This window comes from Halichoerus grypus, chromosome 13 (assembly GCF_964656455.1).
Source record: "Halichoerus grypus chromosome 13, mHalGry1.hap1.1, whole genome shotgun sequence".
Classification (NCBI taxonomy): domain Eukaryota; kingdom Metazoa; phylum Chordata; class Mammalia; order Carnivora; family Phocidae; genus Halichoerus; species Halichoerus grypus.
In genome coordinates this window covers 72,720,365-72,734,629 of record NC_135724.1, presented here as the reverse complement: position 1 = coordinate 72,734,629, position 14,265 = coordinate 72,720,365, and the positions used below count along the sequence as shown (strand labels likewise).

Sequence of the window (14,265 nt, the reverse complement as noted above, 5' to 3'; positions counted from 1 at the left end):
CCACCGCAGGGGGCAGGAGGGAGTCCCTGAAGGCTTGTGAGCAGAAGATACGGCAGCAGTGAGGTTTTTGGCCGCGTCCAGGGAGCCAGGACCGAGCTGTCTGTCGGGGGAGAGGGAGGCGTGTGCCTGAGGCAGGATGTGGGAGAAACCACGGGACATTGTGATCAATGGGGAAAGGAGAGGCTGAGAAAGAAGGTGAGGACTGGGGTTCTGGAACTTCTGTGGGGGCAAATAGGAAGCAGGAATCAGGTGTGGGGTGGGGGTGACCTTGGCCTTGAGGTATCCACAGGGCTCCCAGCTCCCAGTTCCTAGCAGTTGGGTCTGTAGGCTTGAGAGAGCGCCGGGCTGGAGCTGGTAGTTCAGGATCACCTGCAGCCATGGTCTCTCAGGGCACAGCGTGGAGGTGACAAGTCCTCAGAGATGGAACCCCTGAGACTCCCTCTCCAGATTCTGGAGCTCCCTGATCTGCTTCCTACGTGGGTAGGTGGGTGGTGGGTGCTGCTCCAGCTCAAAGCCAGACACCTCTCCTGGGGCTTATCCACAGAGTAGGGGGCTGGCAAGGGGCCCAGGCAGGGGTGGGGGGGCAGCCACCCTGGGCTTCCCAGTTCTTCCTCCACAGACCAACCTCTGCTCACTCCGTGGGCAACCGCACGCCCTGCCGCAGCCCCAGCTCCCCTTCCACTCTGAGAACCTGAGCAGGCCTGGCTTTCAGTGTCTGCTACCTCCCACCCACAGCTTCCCAGCAGCTCAGCCTCAGGAAAGCCCCCCACCCCGATGCTGCTCAGCTCTTTGACTCCCCCCAGGGCCCCACCTGCCCTGCTCCTCGATGAACGCCTCCTGGGTGCTGGGATGGAGCAGAGGGAAGCAGGTGACATCTCCATCTTGGCAGGTTCCAGGCCAGCGAGGCGAGGCAGATGGTAAAACATCACAGTGGGGGAGGGCCTGCCAATAAGACAGTTTTCAGATAACCAAGTTGCTGGACCCAGACCGTGGGTGATAGGGAAGAATAGCCGAGGATGCACTGATCAAAATGACAGGGAACAGTGTTGCAGAGAGAGGGAACAGCAGAGGCAGAGGCCTCATGGTAGGAGGGAGCCCTGGGCATATCGGGAGCCAAAAGGTGGCCTGTGTGGCCAGAGCCTTGAGAGCAAGGGAGAGCCCAGTGGGGGACAGTGGGAAGCTCTTACTAGGTACTTGGTAAGTCACCTGGAACACATTGGGCACTGCCCGGGAAGACTGCTGGTTGCGAGTCAGGGCCTGGAGTTCTGCACTGGAGTTCCATCTGTGATCTTGAGTAAGACACTTTCCTTGTCTGGGCCTTTTTGATAAATCAGCGATGCCCCCCACTCACTATATGCTGATCCTTGAATGCTTGGAGCCTTTGCCCTAGCCGTTCCCACCACCTGCAGGCCCCGCCCCTTCTCCTGTGCATCATTCCGGTTTTGGAGATGCCTCTTCCAGATGCCACCCTGACCACCCCTGCTGCTTGGGTCTCTCGCTGTTACATCACCCTGCGTCAGTTTTTGCCGAGCTCATGCTGCAATGTCCTGTTGGTTCTTCTGCGTGTCTGTTGCCTGTCTGCCCACTAGCCTGGGAGCTCTGTGCCCTCAGGGACTCAATGACATTGTTGGCCAAGTTACAGAGGCTGAAGGGTAACAGAAGATGCTCCTGCCCTGGCATCTGAAGGACCTGAATTCAACATGCCCGCCATCCCTGTAAATTTGTTCTGAGGACGTGGGCAGGTCACTCAGTCTCCCTAAGACTCAGTCTTCTCATCTGCAAAGTGGATCATATCTATTACAGAGAGTCCCACATGAGGCTCTCCTCCACCCCTGATGTTAAGTCCTGTTCCCATCTCGGCCCCCAGTCCCAGGAGGTTGGGGTGGCCAGGGATGGATCCAGGTCAAGTTCATCCACTTCTGTTAGCTCTTCCTTTGTAGCTGCTGCCTTAGCCTTCGTCGACATATATACAACGTCATGTTGTGTACAACTTTAGGGTTTGCATTTAATCCTCAAGGGTTCACCTTCTTTCACATCTGTTTATACTATATCCCTATTTACTAAGTGGGGAGGGGGCTCCTTTATATAGTGCTTCACTGTTAATACCCGTTCTGTTTCGGGGATGTTCTTTTCACGCATTAAGAAATTTCAAAATTAAAGAAAAGGTGGAGCTTCTGAGCATCAGGAGGGAGCCCGGTTTTCTGGTGGCCAGGTGGAATTCCTACACCCCTAGGGCCCCCCAGGAAGCAGGTTCAAGGACAGAGCAGGTCACAGGCCACGTCTGAGGCAGGGTCTGTTAGTATCTTGTCTATTTCATGGAACCCACATCAGCATATGGACTCCCAGGCACACACCCACAGGGGACCACAGCTCCAGCCTTCCTCCCTCCCTTATTGCTCCTAAACCCCGACACCCCTAGCCCCTAGCATCTCAAGGAGTCACGTTCAGATGAGATAAATGCCCTGTCTGTGTTTGAGACACCCCACCAAGTCGGAGCCTCCATCTCTTCAAGAGGCCAGACTCCCCAAATCCTTTCCCACAAGGTAACAGAGAGACACAGGGGCTTTAGAAACCAGGCAAGTTTTAAATATATGTTGGCACAATATTAACATTAAATACACATCATAAATAAGCCTTATAAATAGGAAACAGATAAAAACTGATAAAAATCGATAAATTAGTCATATCCCTCCAAAGAATTGGCCCAGCCGCTTCTGCCCGCCCCCCCAACCATTGTTTCAGCGTGAGGATATTTCATGATGCACCACCAGGGGGAGCAGCCAGCAGCCAGGACCCAAGACTGAGCGCTTCCAGGCAATAGGTCTAGAGAGAACTCAAGTCTTCTGGCCATGTCCATTTGCACTGCATTCCGATAGCCACTCTATGTCACCGAATCCCAGCGACTGGCAAGCAGAGAGGGCTTTACACCAATCCCCTTGAATCACAAAGAGAAAACTGAGGTCCAGAGAGGTAAAGTGGCCTGTCTGAGGCCACACAGTGAGTTAGGGGTTGAACTGGGACCTGAGCCCTGTTCTTAGCGTGTCCCCCCCCCCCACCCAGATCAGTGCTCCTTCTAGGACACTCTGCCCCTGTCACAGCTGCCTAAAGTGAGGTCACCCAGATGTCCAGGTGTCTGGCCTGAGACTGGCAATGAGGCATAGGAGGCCTGCTCAGGCCCTGACCTCCCCCTCGGAACCAAGCCACCATGGAAAGGAGGAAGTCTGGGGGCAACAGCCCGGCAAGTCATGAGAGGGAAGGGCCGGCAGGCCTCTGGGGAGCAGAGCAGGGGGGGCAGTCAGTCTGGCCATGAGTCAACCTGTGTCATCAGACCCCTGAATCAATGGAAAGTTGGCCCCGCGTGGCCTGACCCGGCCACCCCACTGAGACTGGGGAACTCAGGGCTGGGGGCTCAATGGCCTGACCCTACTGTCCCAGCCCGGAGGAGGTAGAGCGGCCTGCCTGGCTCCCACCCCTTAAAGTGCACTTCTGAGAGGTGGGGAACAGAGGGGAGCGGGGTTTGGAGGCCCCAGGGGAGATGCCATCCTACGCAGTACCTGTGGATCCTTTATCTGTCAGGGCTGCCCCTAAGGCTACCGGGGCAGCTGCCCCCTGGGCAGGAGTCTCTTGTTCTTCCTGGAGAGTTGCATCCTGCTGGTCCCCTTCCGCAGGCCCTGGTGGGGGCTGTGTCTCCGGCTCCGACTTGGGCTCTCCCCCCACTCTCGGAAGACCTGCCCCACGGAGTGCATGAAGCGGTGATAGCCATGCAGGAACCTGCAGCCCTCTAGCCGGCGCTGAAAGGTGTCTGAGGTGGGGGTGGGCGACGGAGACGTCCCCGGGCCTGTTGGAGTGGGCTCCGTTGTCTCCGAGGAGCCTGGAAGCAGCTGGGCCATGCAGTGGATGTTGTTCTTGAACCCGCGAATGTTCTGCTTCGCCCTATTGAGCGTCTCCAAGTCCTGGGCTCTGGGGATGTCCCGCCGCAAGGCAGTCAGTCTGTGCAGAACGCGGCCCAGCGTGGTGTCGAGGGTCCGCAGGAATTCCCACCTGCCGAGCCCCTGCAGGGCATCCCTGCTGGGGAAGGCCCCGGAGCGCTCCCGACAGTGCTCCTTCAGTCCATCCTTGTCCAGACCTTGGCTTTGGATCTGGAGGGAAAGGAGAATCAGGGGGTGAGCGCTAGAGCCCCCACCGTGCACGCGTGCACACGCACACACACACACAGACAAGTCTGCTCTGGTCTGCCTTGAAATGCTGGACCTCATGCACCCCATCCAATCCTCCTGTTGTACAGATAAAGAAACTGAGGCCAGAGAGGGGTGAGGACTCCCCAGTGTCAGGGGACAGAAGGATGCTGGGGGGCTGGTTGGGGTGACTGCCCAGGTGGTGATTGTGGTGCGGGGAGTGTAACCGTGGGCTTCAGGAGGGCAGGTCTCTGTTTTGGTGACTGCTGTGTCTCTACACTGCACCTGAGGGTTGGGACAAGCTGGGAAAGCTCTGTCGTCTCCTTAGTGTTTCAGAGTTAGGCCTGGAGAGTTCACTGTGGCCCTGGAATAACACAGGGACTTGGTTTCCCCACCGGCCCCATATGGAGTGGGAGTTGCGTGAATGGGAGTTGGGCCTCATCCTCTCTGGGCTCACTCCTGCCCTAACCTAGTTCTCTGAGCCTCAGATGCCACCAGGGGCCAGGCACTCACATAGGGGTCCAGGAGCAGGCTGGTGCGCTGCATGATGTCCGCCTGCTTCTGGAGCTGCCCAAGCAGCTCTTGGTACTTGTCCAAACAGCTGCCCATGGCCGGCGTGCTCAGGAACAGGAGTCCGAGGACCAGACCTGGGGCAGAGAAGGGGGGGGTGTCATCTGACTTGGGGAGGTCAGGGAGGCCACCCCCAAGGGCCTCAGAGGGCATAGCCCATCGTCTCAGGCTTCGTGCTGTCGAGGGTGGGGCTGGGCACTGTGCATGCACTGCAGCACCTGCTGGGGCCACCACCACCTCCCCAGTGAGTCACTGCCCAGCATCCAGAATAGTGGCTGGGCTTCACCAAGCAGGCCCTTGAGAGGAGTTCCTGTGCCTGCCAATCTTGCCAACCTCAGGATCTGACACAGGGCAGCCCAGGTGGGGCTGCTCTCTGCAAGACCTCTGGGCCAAGACCCTGGGCTCCCGTCACAGCCCCTGGCATTCTGTGCAGGTGGGCTCAGCCTGGGAGCAGCCTGGTGCCCGGAGCTATGCCTGCACAAGCCAGAGCGGCTGCCTTTCCCGCAGAAGGTTCTGTCTGCAAAGGATGTGTGGGATCATCTAGACCATAGCGCCATTCTACTGACAGGAAAATCAAGGCACTGGGGGAGAAGGGCTTGCCCAGGTCACACAAGGCCAGCACTGTCCTCGACCTCGTGCACCTTCCTCTTCTCTCCATTAGTGGCCACTTCTATCATGCCCACCAGGGATGCTATGAGCCAGGCTGTTTGGGGTGGGGGGGGCATAGTCACTGCTTGGCAGCCTCCCCACACCCACCCCCCGGGCACCGGCAGCCATGTGGTCGGAAGGGGCCTGTGGCGCAATGGCCCGGAAGGCAGTGACTCCATGTTCCCTTCCTAAGAACCGTCCAGCCCCTTGGGGAGGACGCTGCTGGGGACGGCTGAGGGGCTGGCCACCCAGGCACTGAGACCACAGGGCACTCCTCGCTACCTCCCCAGGTATCTGCAGCCGGGTTGGGCGCGGTGGGGGTGGGGTTCCATGTGAGCGCTGTGTGTACGTGGGACTAGGGTGTCTTCATGGGTGTGTCCAGGTCTGAGTGAGGCAGAGGAACAAACTGGCCGCACACAAGCGTTGTGCCCAGCCCACCCTGGGGGCCCAGGCTGCATGTGGGGGTTCCCGGGTTGGTGAGATTGAGGGCTCTGAATGACATCACGTGGCTCTGTGTGCATGTCACCCTGTGGGTGTGGCTATGCGTGCTGTGTGATTGTGTGGGCTCCAGGGTCCCCGGGCCTGGCGGACTGTGTCTCTCCATCCCAGACCCTGTGAATCAGGGCAAGAAGGAGGCCTCACCGCCCCTCCAGACATCACACCGCTTTCCTGCTCAGCTTTTGCAGCTTCCTCCTCTGCCCAGCACGGCACCCACCTCCCTCCTGCTTCCCTGGCTTCTCCCTCAATCTATCCCCTTTCCTTATTCTCTTGCTCCCGCAGTCGCCTCTATATCACCTCCCCTTAGAAGCCTTCCGGGGATACTCCTTCTCTACCCTGTGAAGATGCTGTGTTCTCAGTGGACCACTTTCTTTGCTGACCTCCCGGCTCTCTCCCCTTCTCAGCATCCTTCTGGTGCCTGGCCTTCCCAGCTCCTGAAGGACAGAAGGTGCCCCTGCTCCCCGCTGGTGCCCGTGGGCACAGCAAGCGGGTGCTGGTGGAGAGGAAGGAAGTACTTACTGGGCAGCGTTCTCCGCATAAGCTGTGCCCGCATGCTGGGTGCCCAAGCTCCGGCCGGCGCCTGCTGGGGGTGACACCTCCTGGCTGGGAGCCCTGCGGGCTGGCAGCCACTTTATGCCCGCCAGGGCGATTGGCCAACACCTCGTGAGGTGGGTGGGGAGGGGGGGGAAGGGCAGGCCTTCTGGGAACATGACCCCAAAAACCAAAGTTTCCACGGGCGGCCAATGGGCGCTGGGTGCGGTGGCAAACTGCTCCTCCTCCTGTTTTCTTCGAATTCGTTCTTCGAGGTCAGCCCCACGCCCAAGGATGATGCAAACCGCAGCCTCAGCCTTCCTGGGGTGAGCAGGGAGCAAGGGGGTCCACGCCATCTGCAGGGAGCCGTGCCCAGGATAGAGGGGAGAGTGTGCCAACTGGGTACTTGGAGGGCCCGCAGGCCAGGCTTGGCCCAGGAGCCATCGGCCTCACAAGCCACTGTGGTTTGGGGCTGAGGGGAGCGAGACATCTTCCTTCTTGAGTGCCCTTCCCGCCCTCCTGCTGGGGCTGTTGGGACATCTGTGAGCGGAAACCACCGGGCTCTGGGCACAGAGCCAGACCCAGGCTGGCAGCCCCGAGATTGTGGTTCTGGCCCCAGGACCTGCATCCCCCACCGGGGCTCCCAGCCATCTCCTTTCTCCCATCATGCCCCCCGCCCCCCAGCAACCAGCCTTCCTTATCCCAGGCCCATAGCCTGCAGCCAGGCCCTTTCTTTACAGACAGGGTCCTCTGGGGGGAAACAAGAGACGCAGGAAATTAGGGTTTAAGCCTGCTGACATGCTGTGTGACCAGAGGAAAGTCACTTAATGTCTCTGGGCCTCAGCGGCCCCACCTGTAAAATGAGGACTCGAAAAGCATTTCCTGGGCCAGGCTCGTAGTGCTGCCGCTGTCATGGACATAAAAGGCAAAAGTCCTCTGAAGGAAAAAAGAAAGACGAAAGTCTAATTCCAAGTACTAGCTGTTGAGGGGTAGTGTGGGGGGCAGAGGAGATGGGGAAGCTGTGAGCTCAGAGGGGAAGCCAGGGTGGGGGAGTCGCCGTGGTGACGGTTGGGGACCAGGTTTCACTTTCTCTGAAAGATAGTGATTGTGGTTGGTCCTCTGCTCCTCGCAGACCTCTGGACGTCAGAGTGAAGGAGCTCTGGAGACCACGCCTCTCTAGTCAACCTGTTACTCTGCTTCGGGTAAAGTGAGGCCTGGGCTAGGGCAGACAGGGAGGCAGAGAGGCCGCCCCGGCATATCTACCAGGCCTGGAAGAGGGTCCTTGGCCAGGGTAGGAGAGCCTCAGGAGCCCGGGGAACCAGGGTGAGACCCCTGGAAGCTTCCAGCCGGGGAAAGCATTGGGCCTGTGGAGCCTAGACAGGAGAGCTGAGGGAGGGTCAGACACCCTCCTGTCCATCCCTGTCCCCGACACCCATCCTGACCACCAGGGCTGTTCCCACCTGCTCTCTCCTCTGCAGACACGTTCACCATTACTCATTTATTTGTTCAATGAACTTTTATTTGGCCCTACTCTGAGCCAGCCACTCCCAAGTGCTGAGGATCCCGTAGCGGGCAAAGCCAGACCCCCCCCCACCCATGCCCAGGAGGCTGTTCCTCGCCTCCCACCCACTCCTGGCACCCCAGCATGGCGCTCACCACACCCACCTTTGCCACCCCCGAGGGCCAGTTCTGGATTCTCCTCCTGAGAACGTCGCTTCTGCTCAATTCCTCATCTCTGTGCCCACCCCCGCAAGACCATTTCCTGGGGCCCATGCCAAGCTGGGATCCTTCTTCATTTCACAGCCCTGATCTCATCGTGCAACAGCGCTGAAAGGGAGAGCTCCCGGGCAGGGATGCTTGGCTCCCTTTCATGAGGCAACTGAGAAGCTTAGGGCCGGGCTCTGGGCTGGAGAACTATGGCTGGCAGGAGAACTTCTTGCCCCTCTCAGCTACTGCGGACCACCCTCCACACTTGGGGGGAAGCTACGCGCCTTTGCTTTCCCCTGCATCGCCCTGGGTGGGAACAGTTAAGACGAGGGGGCGTCCAAACCCAGGCTGTCGAGTCTGAAAGACCACGTTCGGAGGGGCGGTGTGCAGGCCCCAGGGCCAAGGGCCACCAGCGGCAAAGAGGACTTACATATTTATCTACTCGGGCTGCCGTAACAACACAGCACAGACAGGAGGACTGAAACGACAGAAATGTATGTTCCCACCATCCTGGAGCTAGAAGTCTGAGACCAAAGGGTCAGCAGGGCCGATATCATCCTGCAGCCTCTCTCCTTGGCTCGTAGATGGCTGCCTTCACGCTGTCTCCTCACATGGTTGTCCCCCTGTCTGTGTGTCTGTCCTAATCTCCTCTTCTTAGAAGGACACCAGTCATATTGGATTAGGCCTCATTGTACCTCACCTCTTTGAGGGGGACCCTATCTCCAAATGCAGCCACATTCTGAGGTACTGTGGGGGTAGGTCTTCAACACAAGAATTTAAGGGATAAAATTCCGCCCATAACGGCTTGCGAGAGGAGGGCATGCTTGGAGGGCAGCAGGGAGTGAGGACCATGGGGGAGTGTCCAGAGCTCGGTGGGAGGGGACAGTGATGTGCCCGAGGACAGGGAGTGGCCCCAAGGTGAGGAGACCCGTCTGGCCAACCGAGCAAAGCATGAGGGGAAGATGCGTCAGCGTTTCTGGTGAGGTCAGCGCCCAGTGACGTCCCTCTCGCCAGCAGGAAGGGCTTGCAACACGGCCCAGCCAGTATAAATAGGCTCCCTGACCACAGGCCCGGGCTGTCCCCTCTTCCCGGGGCCACATCAGCTGGGTCCGCGTGATTCGGAGGGGGAAAGAGGACTGGCTTGGTTCCTCAGAACTGCTGTTTCCCTGTCTTTCTGGCCCACCCTCCGCCTGTGGGGCTCTACTGCTTTAAATGCAAGAACAGGACCTGGGGTGGCCTGGGAGTGGGTCAGAATTGGAGGAAGGAGGCCACTCATCTGGGAAGAGAGACAGTGACCCTTGACCTGCTAAGGTGGGAGGTAGACACCAACCCAGTTACCAGTCTCAATCTGCTTATGAGCCTAGTGTTCTTGGCCCATCGCATCCCCTTTCTCAGCCTCAGTTTCCCCTGTGGACTGCAGTGGCACAATTTAACAATCAAGAGACAAAAACCCAAATTTAAAATGGGCAAAGGAGGGGGCAGCTGGGTGGCTCAGTCGGTTGGCATCTGGCTCTCGGTTTCGGCTCAGGTTGTGATCTCAGGGTAGTGAGATCGAGCTCCGTGCTCAGCGGGGCGTCTGCTGGAGGTTCTCTCTCTCTCCCTCTGCCCTGCACCCCGCCTCGCACATGCACGCTCTCTCTCTCAAATAAATAAATAAATCTTAAAAACAAAACAAAACAGGGGCACCTGAGTGGTGCAATCGGTTAAGCTTTTCCAACTCTTGGTTTTGGCTCAGGTCATGATCTCAGGGTCCTGAGACCGAGCCCCATGTCGGGCTCCATGCTCAGCTCGGAGTCCCCTTATGTTTCTCCCTCCCTCTCCCTCTGCCCCTCCACACCCCCCTTCGCTCTCTCTCGTGGTGTGCTCTCTGTCTCTCTCTCTCAAAAATAAATAAATAAATCTTTAAAAACATAATGAAAATAAAAATGGGCAAAGGAGAAACAAATAGATATTTCTTCAAAACAGACAAATGCCTAATAAATACATAAAAAGCTGCTCAACATCGTTAGCCATCAGGAAAATGCAAACTCAAAACCACAATGAGGTACCTCTTCATACCCCCTGGGGTGGCTATCATCGAAGACAGACAGTAAGAAGTGCTGGTGAGGACAGGGGAGAATCAGAACTCTCACACACTGCTGGTGGGAATGCAAGATGGTGCAGCCGCTTTGAAGACAGTCTGGCAGGCCCCCCAGCGCTTAAACATAGAGATGCCATACCTGCAGCTATTCCATGCCAACATGTACACCCCAGAGAATTGAAAACATATGTTCACACAAGAACTTGCACACAAATATTTACAGCAGCATTTATTCACAATAGCCAAAAAGCGGAAGCAACCCAAATGTCCATCAACAGAAAATGGATTTTAAAAATGTGGTCTATCCATACAATGGCATCTTATTCAGCCCCAGAAAGGAATGAGGTCCTGATACATGCTACAATGTGGATGAACCTCAAAGACATGATGCTAAGCGAAAGAAACCAGTCACAAAAGGCCACGTGTTGTACGATTCCATTTGTATGAAATGTCCAGAATAGGTAAATTCATAGACACAGAAAGCAGATGAGTGGTTGCTAGGCCTGGAGGGGTCTCAGGACAGGGAGTGATAGCTAATGGGGATGGGGTTTCTTTTGGGGTGATGAAAGTGTTTTTGAATTACATAGTGGGGATGGTTGCACAATCTTCTGAATATACTAAAACCCACTGAATTCACTTAAAATGAGAAATTTGATAATACATATTTTGTATCTCTATTTTTAAAAATGCAGCGGCAAATGCTACCTCAAGAGGACGGTGAGTGTAGTTCGGTGAATAATGCGTGTAAATGCCTGGCCCACAGCTAGTGGTCCAGAAATACCCGCCAGCCAGCCAGTCACCGGGACAGACAAAGGCGCACATTTGCTTATGTCATAGCTTGGCTTTGAGGACGATTGGGAAAGATGATGTTACATAAACCCTGGGGTGAGCAAGGATCTACCAGGGCCCTCCCCATGAGGCCAGTGAGGTCACCCTGGGCTGGAGGATCCTTTGGCTGAGACCTGCTACAGAGTTCCTCTGGGACCTGGTGTGTCCATAGTGTGGGAAGCCATGTCCCCCGTGTGCCCAGTGGCTCCCCCAAATTGGGTAATTGAGCCCCCTTCCAGAGGCCTGAACACCTATTCAGGGAATTGCAACAGAGAGAGAGGGAGAGAAGGAGCTACCTTCTGTTCTCTGTCTTCGGCGGCAGAGGGGTTGGGGGGGATGCGTCCACTCTGAGGTGGGAAGACCAGGAGATAAGAGTGCTGCCCTGCTATCCTCTCTCTGATTGGCCTAGAACAACTGCCCCCCCTCACCACCCTCTCTGAGCCCAGGTTCCTCTCTGCGAGATGAGGGGACAGGAGAGATGAACACAGAGGGCCTAGAACCCTACAGAGCCCCATGGGGTCCCTTAGTGGCTCTAAGCACTGAGAGGTCACTGTAAATAAAAACAACCTTAACCATTAAACAAGGATCAGGAAGCCCAATGGAGTCCTGACTTTTCTCATGATGACAACATATAATGCCTATTTTGAAACATCATATTCTTGCCAAAAATGTTCAGGTGCCCCAGGCATATGTTGTTTGCCCAATGCTAAATAATCAGACATGTTTCTGGAGCTCTTCTGTGCGCCAAGACCAGTTCTGAGCATTTACTAAAGGCTGGCTCTGTGAATCCTCCCAACCATCCTCACAGAGATCATTGTCTCCATCCTGTAGATGGGGAAACTGAGGCCTGAGAGATGGGGCACTTGGCAGGAGGTCACATAGCTGGGAGGGAGCAAAGGCAAGTTTGAGCCCAGGCAGCTGTCCTCGGCCCACGTGGCTGGCCAGCGCACCACACACACAGTGGCTTGCCCAGAACTGATGCAGCCCACGTGGCTCAGCAAACTGGAAAACATATGGCTTTCACAGTGGGAAGACGGAGATCCACTTGGTCAAGGGCCAGCCAGGGAGTGACTGGGGGAGGAGGCTGGTATTTCTACAGGTCTGGAAAGAAAATGCCAGTTTAATTGGCAGAAATGCAGGAAAGAGATGCTACAAATTCCATGTGGAGGGAACTGCATGAGGTGCCGAGCAAGCAAGACCGCATAGGTCTAGTTTGTTTGTTTGTTTGTTTATTAAGATCTTATTTATTTGAGAGAGAGTGAGAGAGATCACAGAGGGAGAGGGAGAAGCAGACTCCCTGCTGAGCAGGGAGCCCGATGCGGGGCTCGATCCCAGGACCCTGGGATCATGACCGGAGCTCAAGGCAGATGCTTAACCAACTGAGCCACCCAGGCGCCCTGGTCTAGTTTAGAGAAAAGCAGGTGTGGCTGGAAGTCTAATGGAGAGGGAGGGAGGAAATGGGGCCACCCACAAAATGGCTTTACTGCCACAGCAGCCCCCCTGGGGGGCTTGTACAACACAGCCTGATGCTACCCTCTTGCTTAAAACAGTTCCCTGTCTTCACATTGACGTTGAGTAAGGCCAAGGTCATTACCACAGCCACCAGGCCCTGCCCATCTCCCCAGCCTCACCCACACCTCTCTAGCCCACCCCCCTTCTCTGACCTTCCTCAGTCCCTCGGGGAAACAGAGCTCTCACCCCATGGCCTTTGCATATGCTATTCCCATGCCTGAATCTCCTACTGAATGAACTTATCACCCAGTCCAAGGTTCACCTCTTCAGGGGAGCCCTCCCTGAACTTCCTCCACCCCAGGCTGGTCCTTGCTCCCCGCCCCCAAATTCCAAGAGGGTATGCGCTGTAGTTGTGGCTCCCCATGGCCTCTCCAGAGCACAGCACAGGCCATGTAATATAGTGGGTGCTCAATAAATCCTTAGTGACTGGATGAGTGCAGGGCCATAGAGATGTGGCCATCTGTAGAAGCCCCAGGAAAGGTCAGCTGTGGCTTCCAGGCTGCAGGGCCCAGATGTGTGCCTCCCACATCCAGTGTACCTGCAGCCAGGCTCCTGGAGTGCAGGCCCACCTCGCTGCTGGCAGGAACAGGCTCTCTTGGAGCCTTTCCCATGCCTTCTCTTGGTCACCTTTCCCCAAGGAAATCAGAATTATATCACTCACAATACACCAAAGCACGTGATCTCTTTTTTTAGGAAGCCTTGATTTTAAAGACGCTGACTTTTTCCTTTATGATATTTTTTTAAAGTGAATTCAAAATATATTCTTTCACTCACTGCAGATTTCAACACTTTCCTGGAAAACAAGCTGAAAAAGAAAAAGACAAGGCATTTCTCCTACTTCCTTTAAAGAATTCACTTCAGAGTGAATTCCACATAAGCAGCACCTGACAGCCTCATAGAAAGAAGCCTTCACTGGAGGGGACAATCCTGCATTTTGCAAAAACAGACAAAGCATGGTGGCTTTTCCTCATTCAACCTATATTTAAGTAATTCACTGTATGTGTCAAGCACCAGGATCAGCAAGAAAGACTAGGCTTTTAGGTAAGTGAAATTGCTGTGAATGCCTTTTTATATCCAGGTCTTAAAGGGTGAATAAACACACAAGCCAACATCGAGCATGTGGAGGGATCTGGAAACCCACCGTTTGTCAGCCTGCTCATTTCTCACCCCAGGCCATAGGAGGGAGTGCCCAACCCAGCCTGGCCTTTGTAGTACCCTGGAGTCTAGCACTGCACCTGCATCCTGAGCAGAACCAATCAGAATCCTTCCCCAAGACTGATGCCAGACTCAGGAGACAGGCCTCCCTTACACGGCCAAGGTTTCAGAGCTGGGATGTCACCAGTCTGGAGCTGTGAAAAGTCACTTTCCCCAGCTCCATGGGGTGGAGTGTGGTCCTATCAAGTGGGTGAGAACGTGGCCGGCACAGCCAGAGAGGCCAAGCAACCTCTCTGAGCCCCTGGTCTCTGCCTGAAGCCAGGACTAACCCCACAGCTAGTCCCAGCTATATAGGACAATGATGTCAGTCTATTTTCTGCTAGTCGAGCTGGTTTCCTGGCACTTGCAGTGGGGAGTCCTTTGGGCTGCACCAGTATGAGGATGGAAGCAGGAGGGGTGGAGGGGATAAAGGGAGGAAGTGGGATGGGCTTGGCTTCTCTTGGTGCCAACTGCTGCAAAAGCTCAGAGACTTTGCTCAACAGAGAAAGCAACTGGAGAAAA

At 55.8% G+C, this 14,265-nt stretch overlaps 1 protein-coding gene and 1 long non-coding RNA gene across 3 annotated transcripts; one reads left to right on the top strand and one right to left on the bottom strand.

The window, feature by feature from the left end:
* Positions 1-820: 820 nt before the first annotated feature.
* On the bottom strand, positions 821-6,777 carry OSM (oncostatin M). Of its 2 annotated transcripts, XM_078060783.1 has the most exons (4): positions 6,411-6,777; positions 4,689-4,822; positions 3,555-4,139; positions 821-942 (listed from the first exon to the last, which is right to left on the bottom strand). In XM_078060783.1, the coding sequence occupies exons 1-3, from the start codon at positions 6,442-6,444 to the stop codon at positions 3,591-3,593; spliced, it is 717 nt and encodes a 238-aa protein (XP_077916909.1). In that variant the 5' UTR covers positions 6,445-6,777; the 3' UTR covers positions 821-942; positions 3,555-3,590. The 2 variants fall into 2 exon arrangements, with proteins under 2 accessions (XP_077916909.1, XP_035979113.1); XM_036123220.2 differs by lacking the exon at positions 821-942 and having other exon boundaries at positions 2,565-4,139.
* On the top strand, positions 5,579-13,689 carry LOC118555204 (uncharacterized). Its single transcript, XR_004926845.2, has 2 exons — positions 5,579-5,683; positions 13,329-13,689. It is a non-coding gene; the product is annotated as an uncharacterized LOC118555204 (long non-coding RNA).
* Positions 13,690-14,265: the final 576 nt, after the last annotated feature.

Coding starts and splice junctions, on each gene's coding strand:
- OSM (XM_078060783.1), bottom strand. CDS start 6,444: ATGCGGGCACAGCTTATGCGGAGAACGCTGCCCA. Junction 4,823..6,410: donor TATGCGGAGAACGCTGCCCA/GTAAGTACTTCC, acceptor TCTCTGCCCCAG/GTCTGGTCCTCGGACTCCTG. Junction 4,140..4,688: donor GCCTGCTCCTGGACCCCTAT/GTGAGTGCCTGG, acceptor CTTTCCCTCCAG/ATCCAAAGCCAAGGTCTGGA.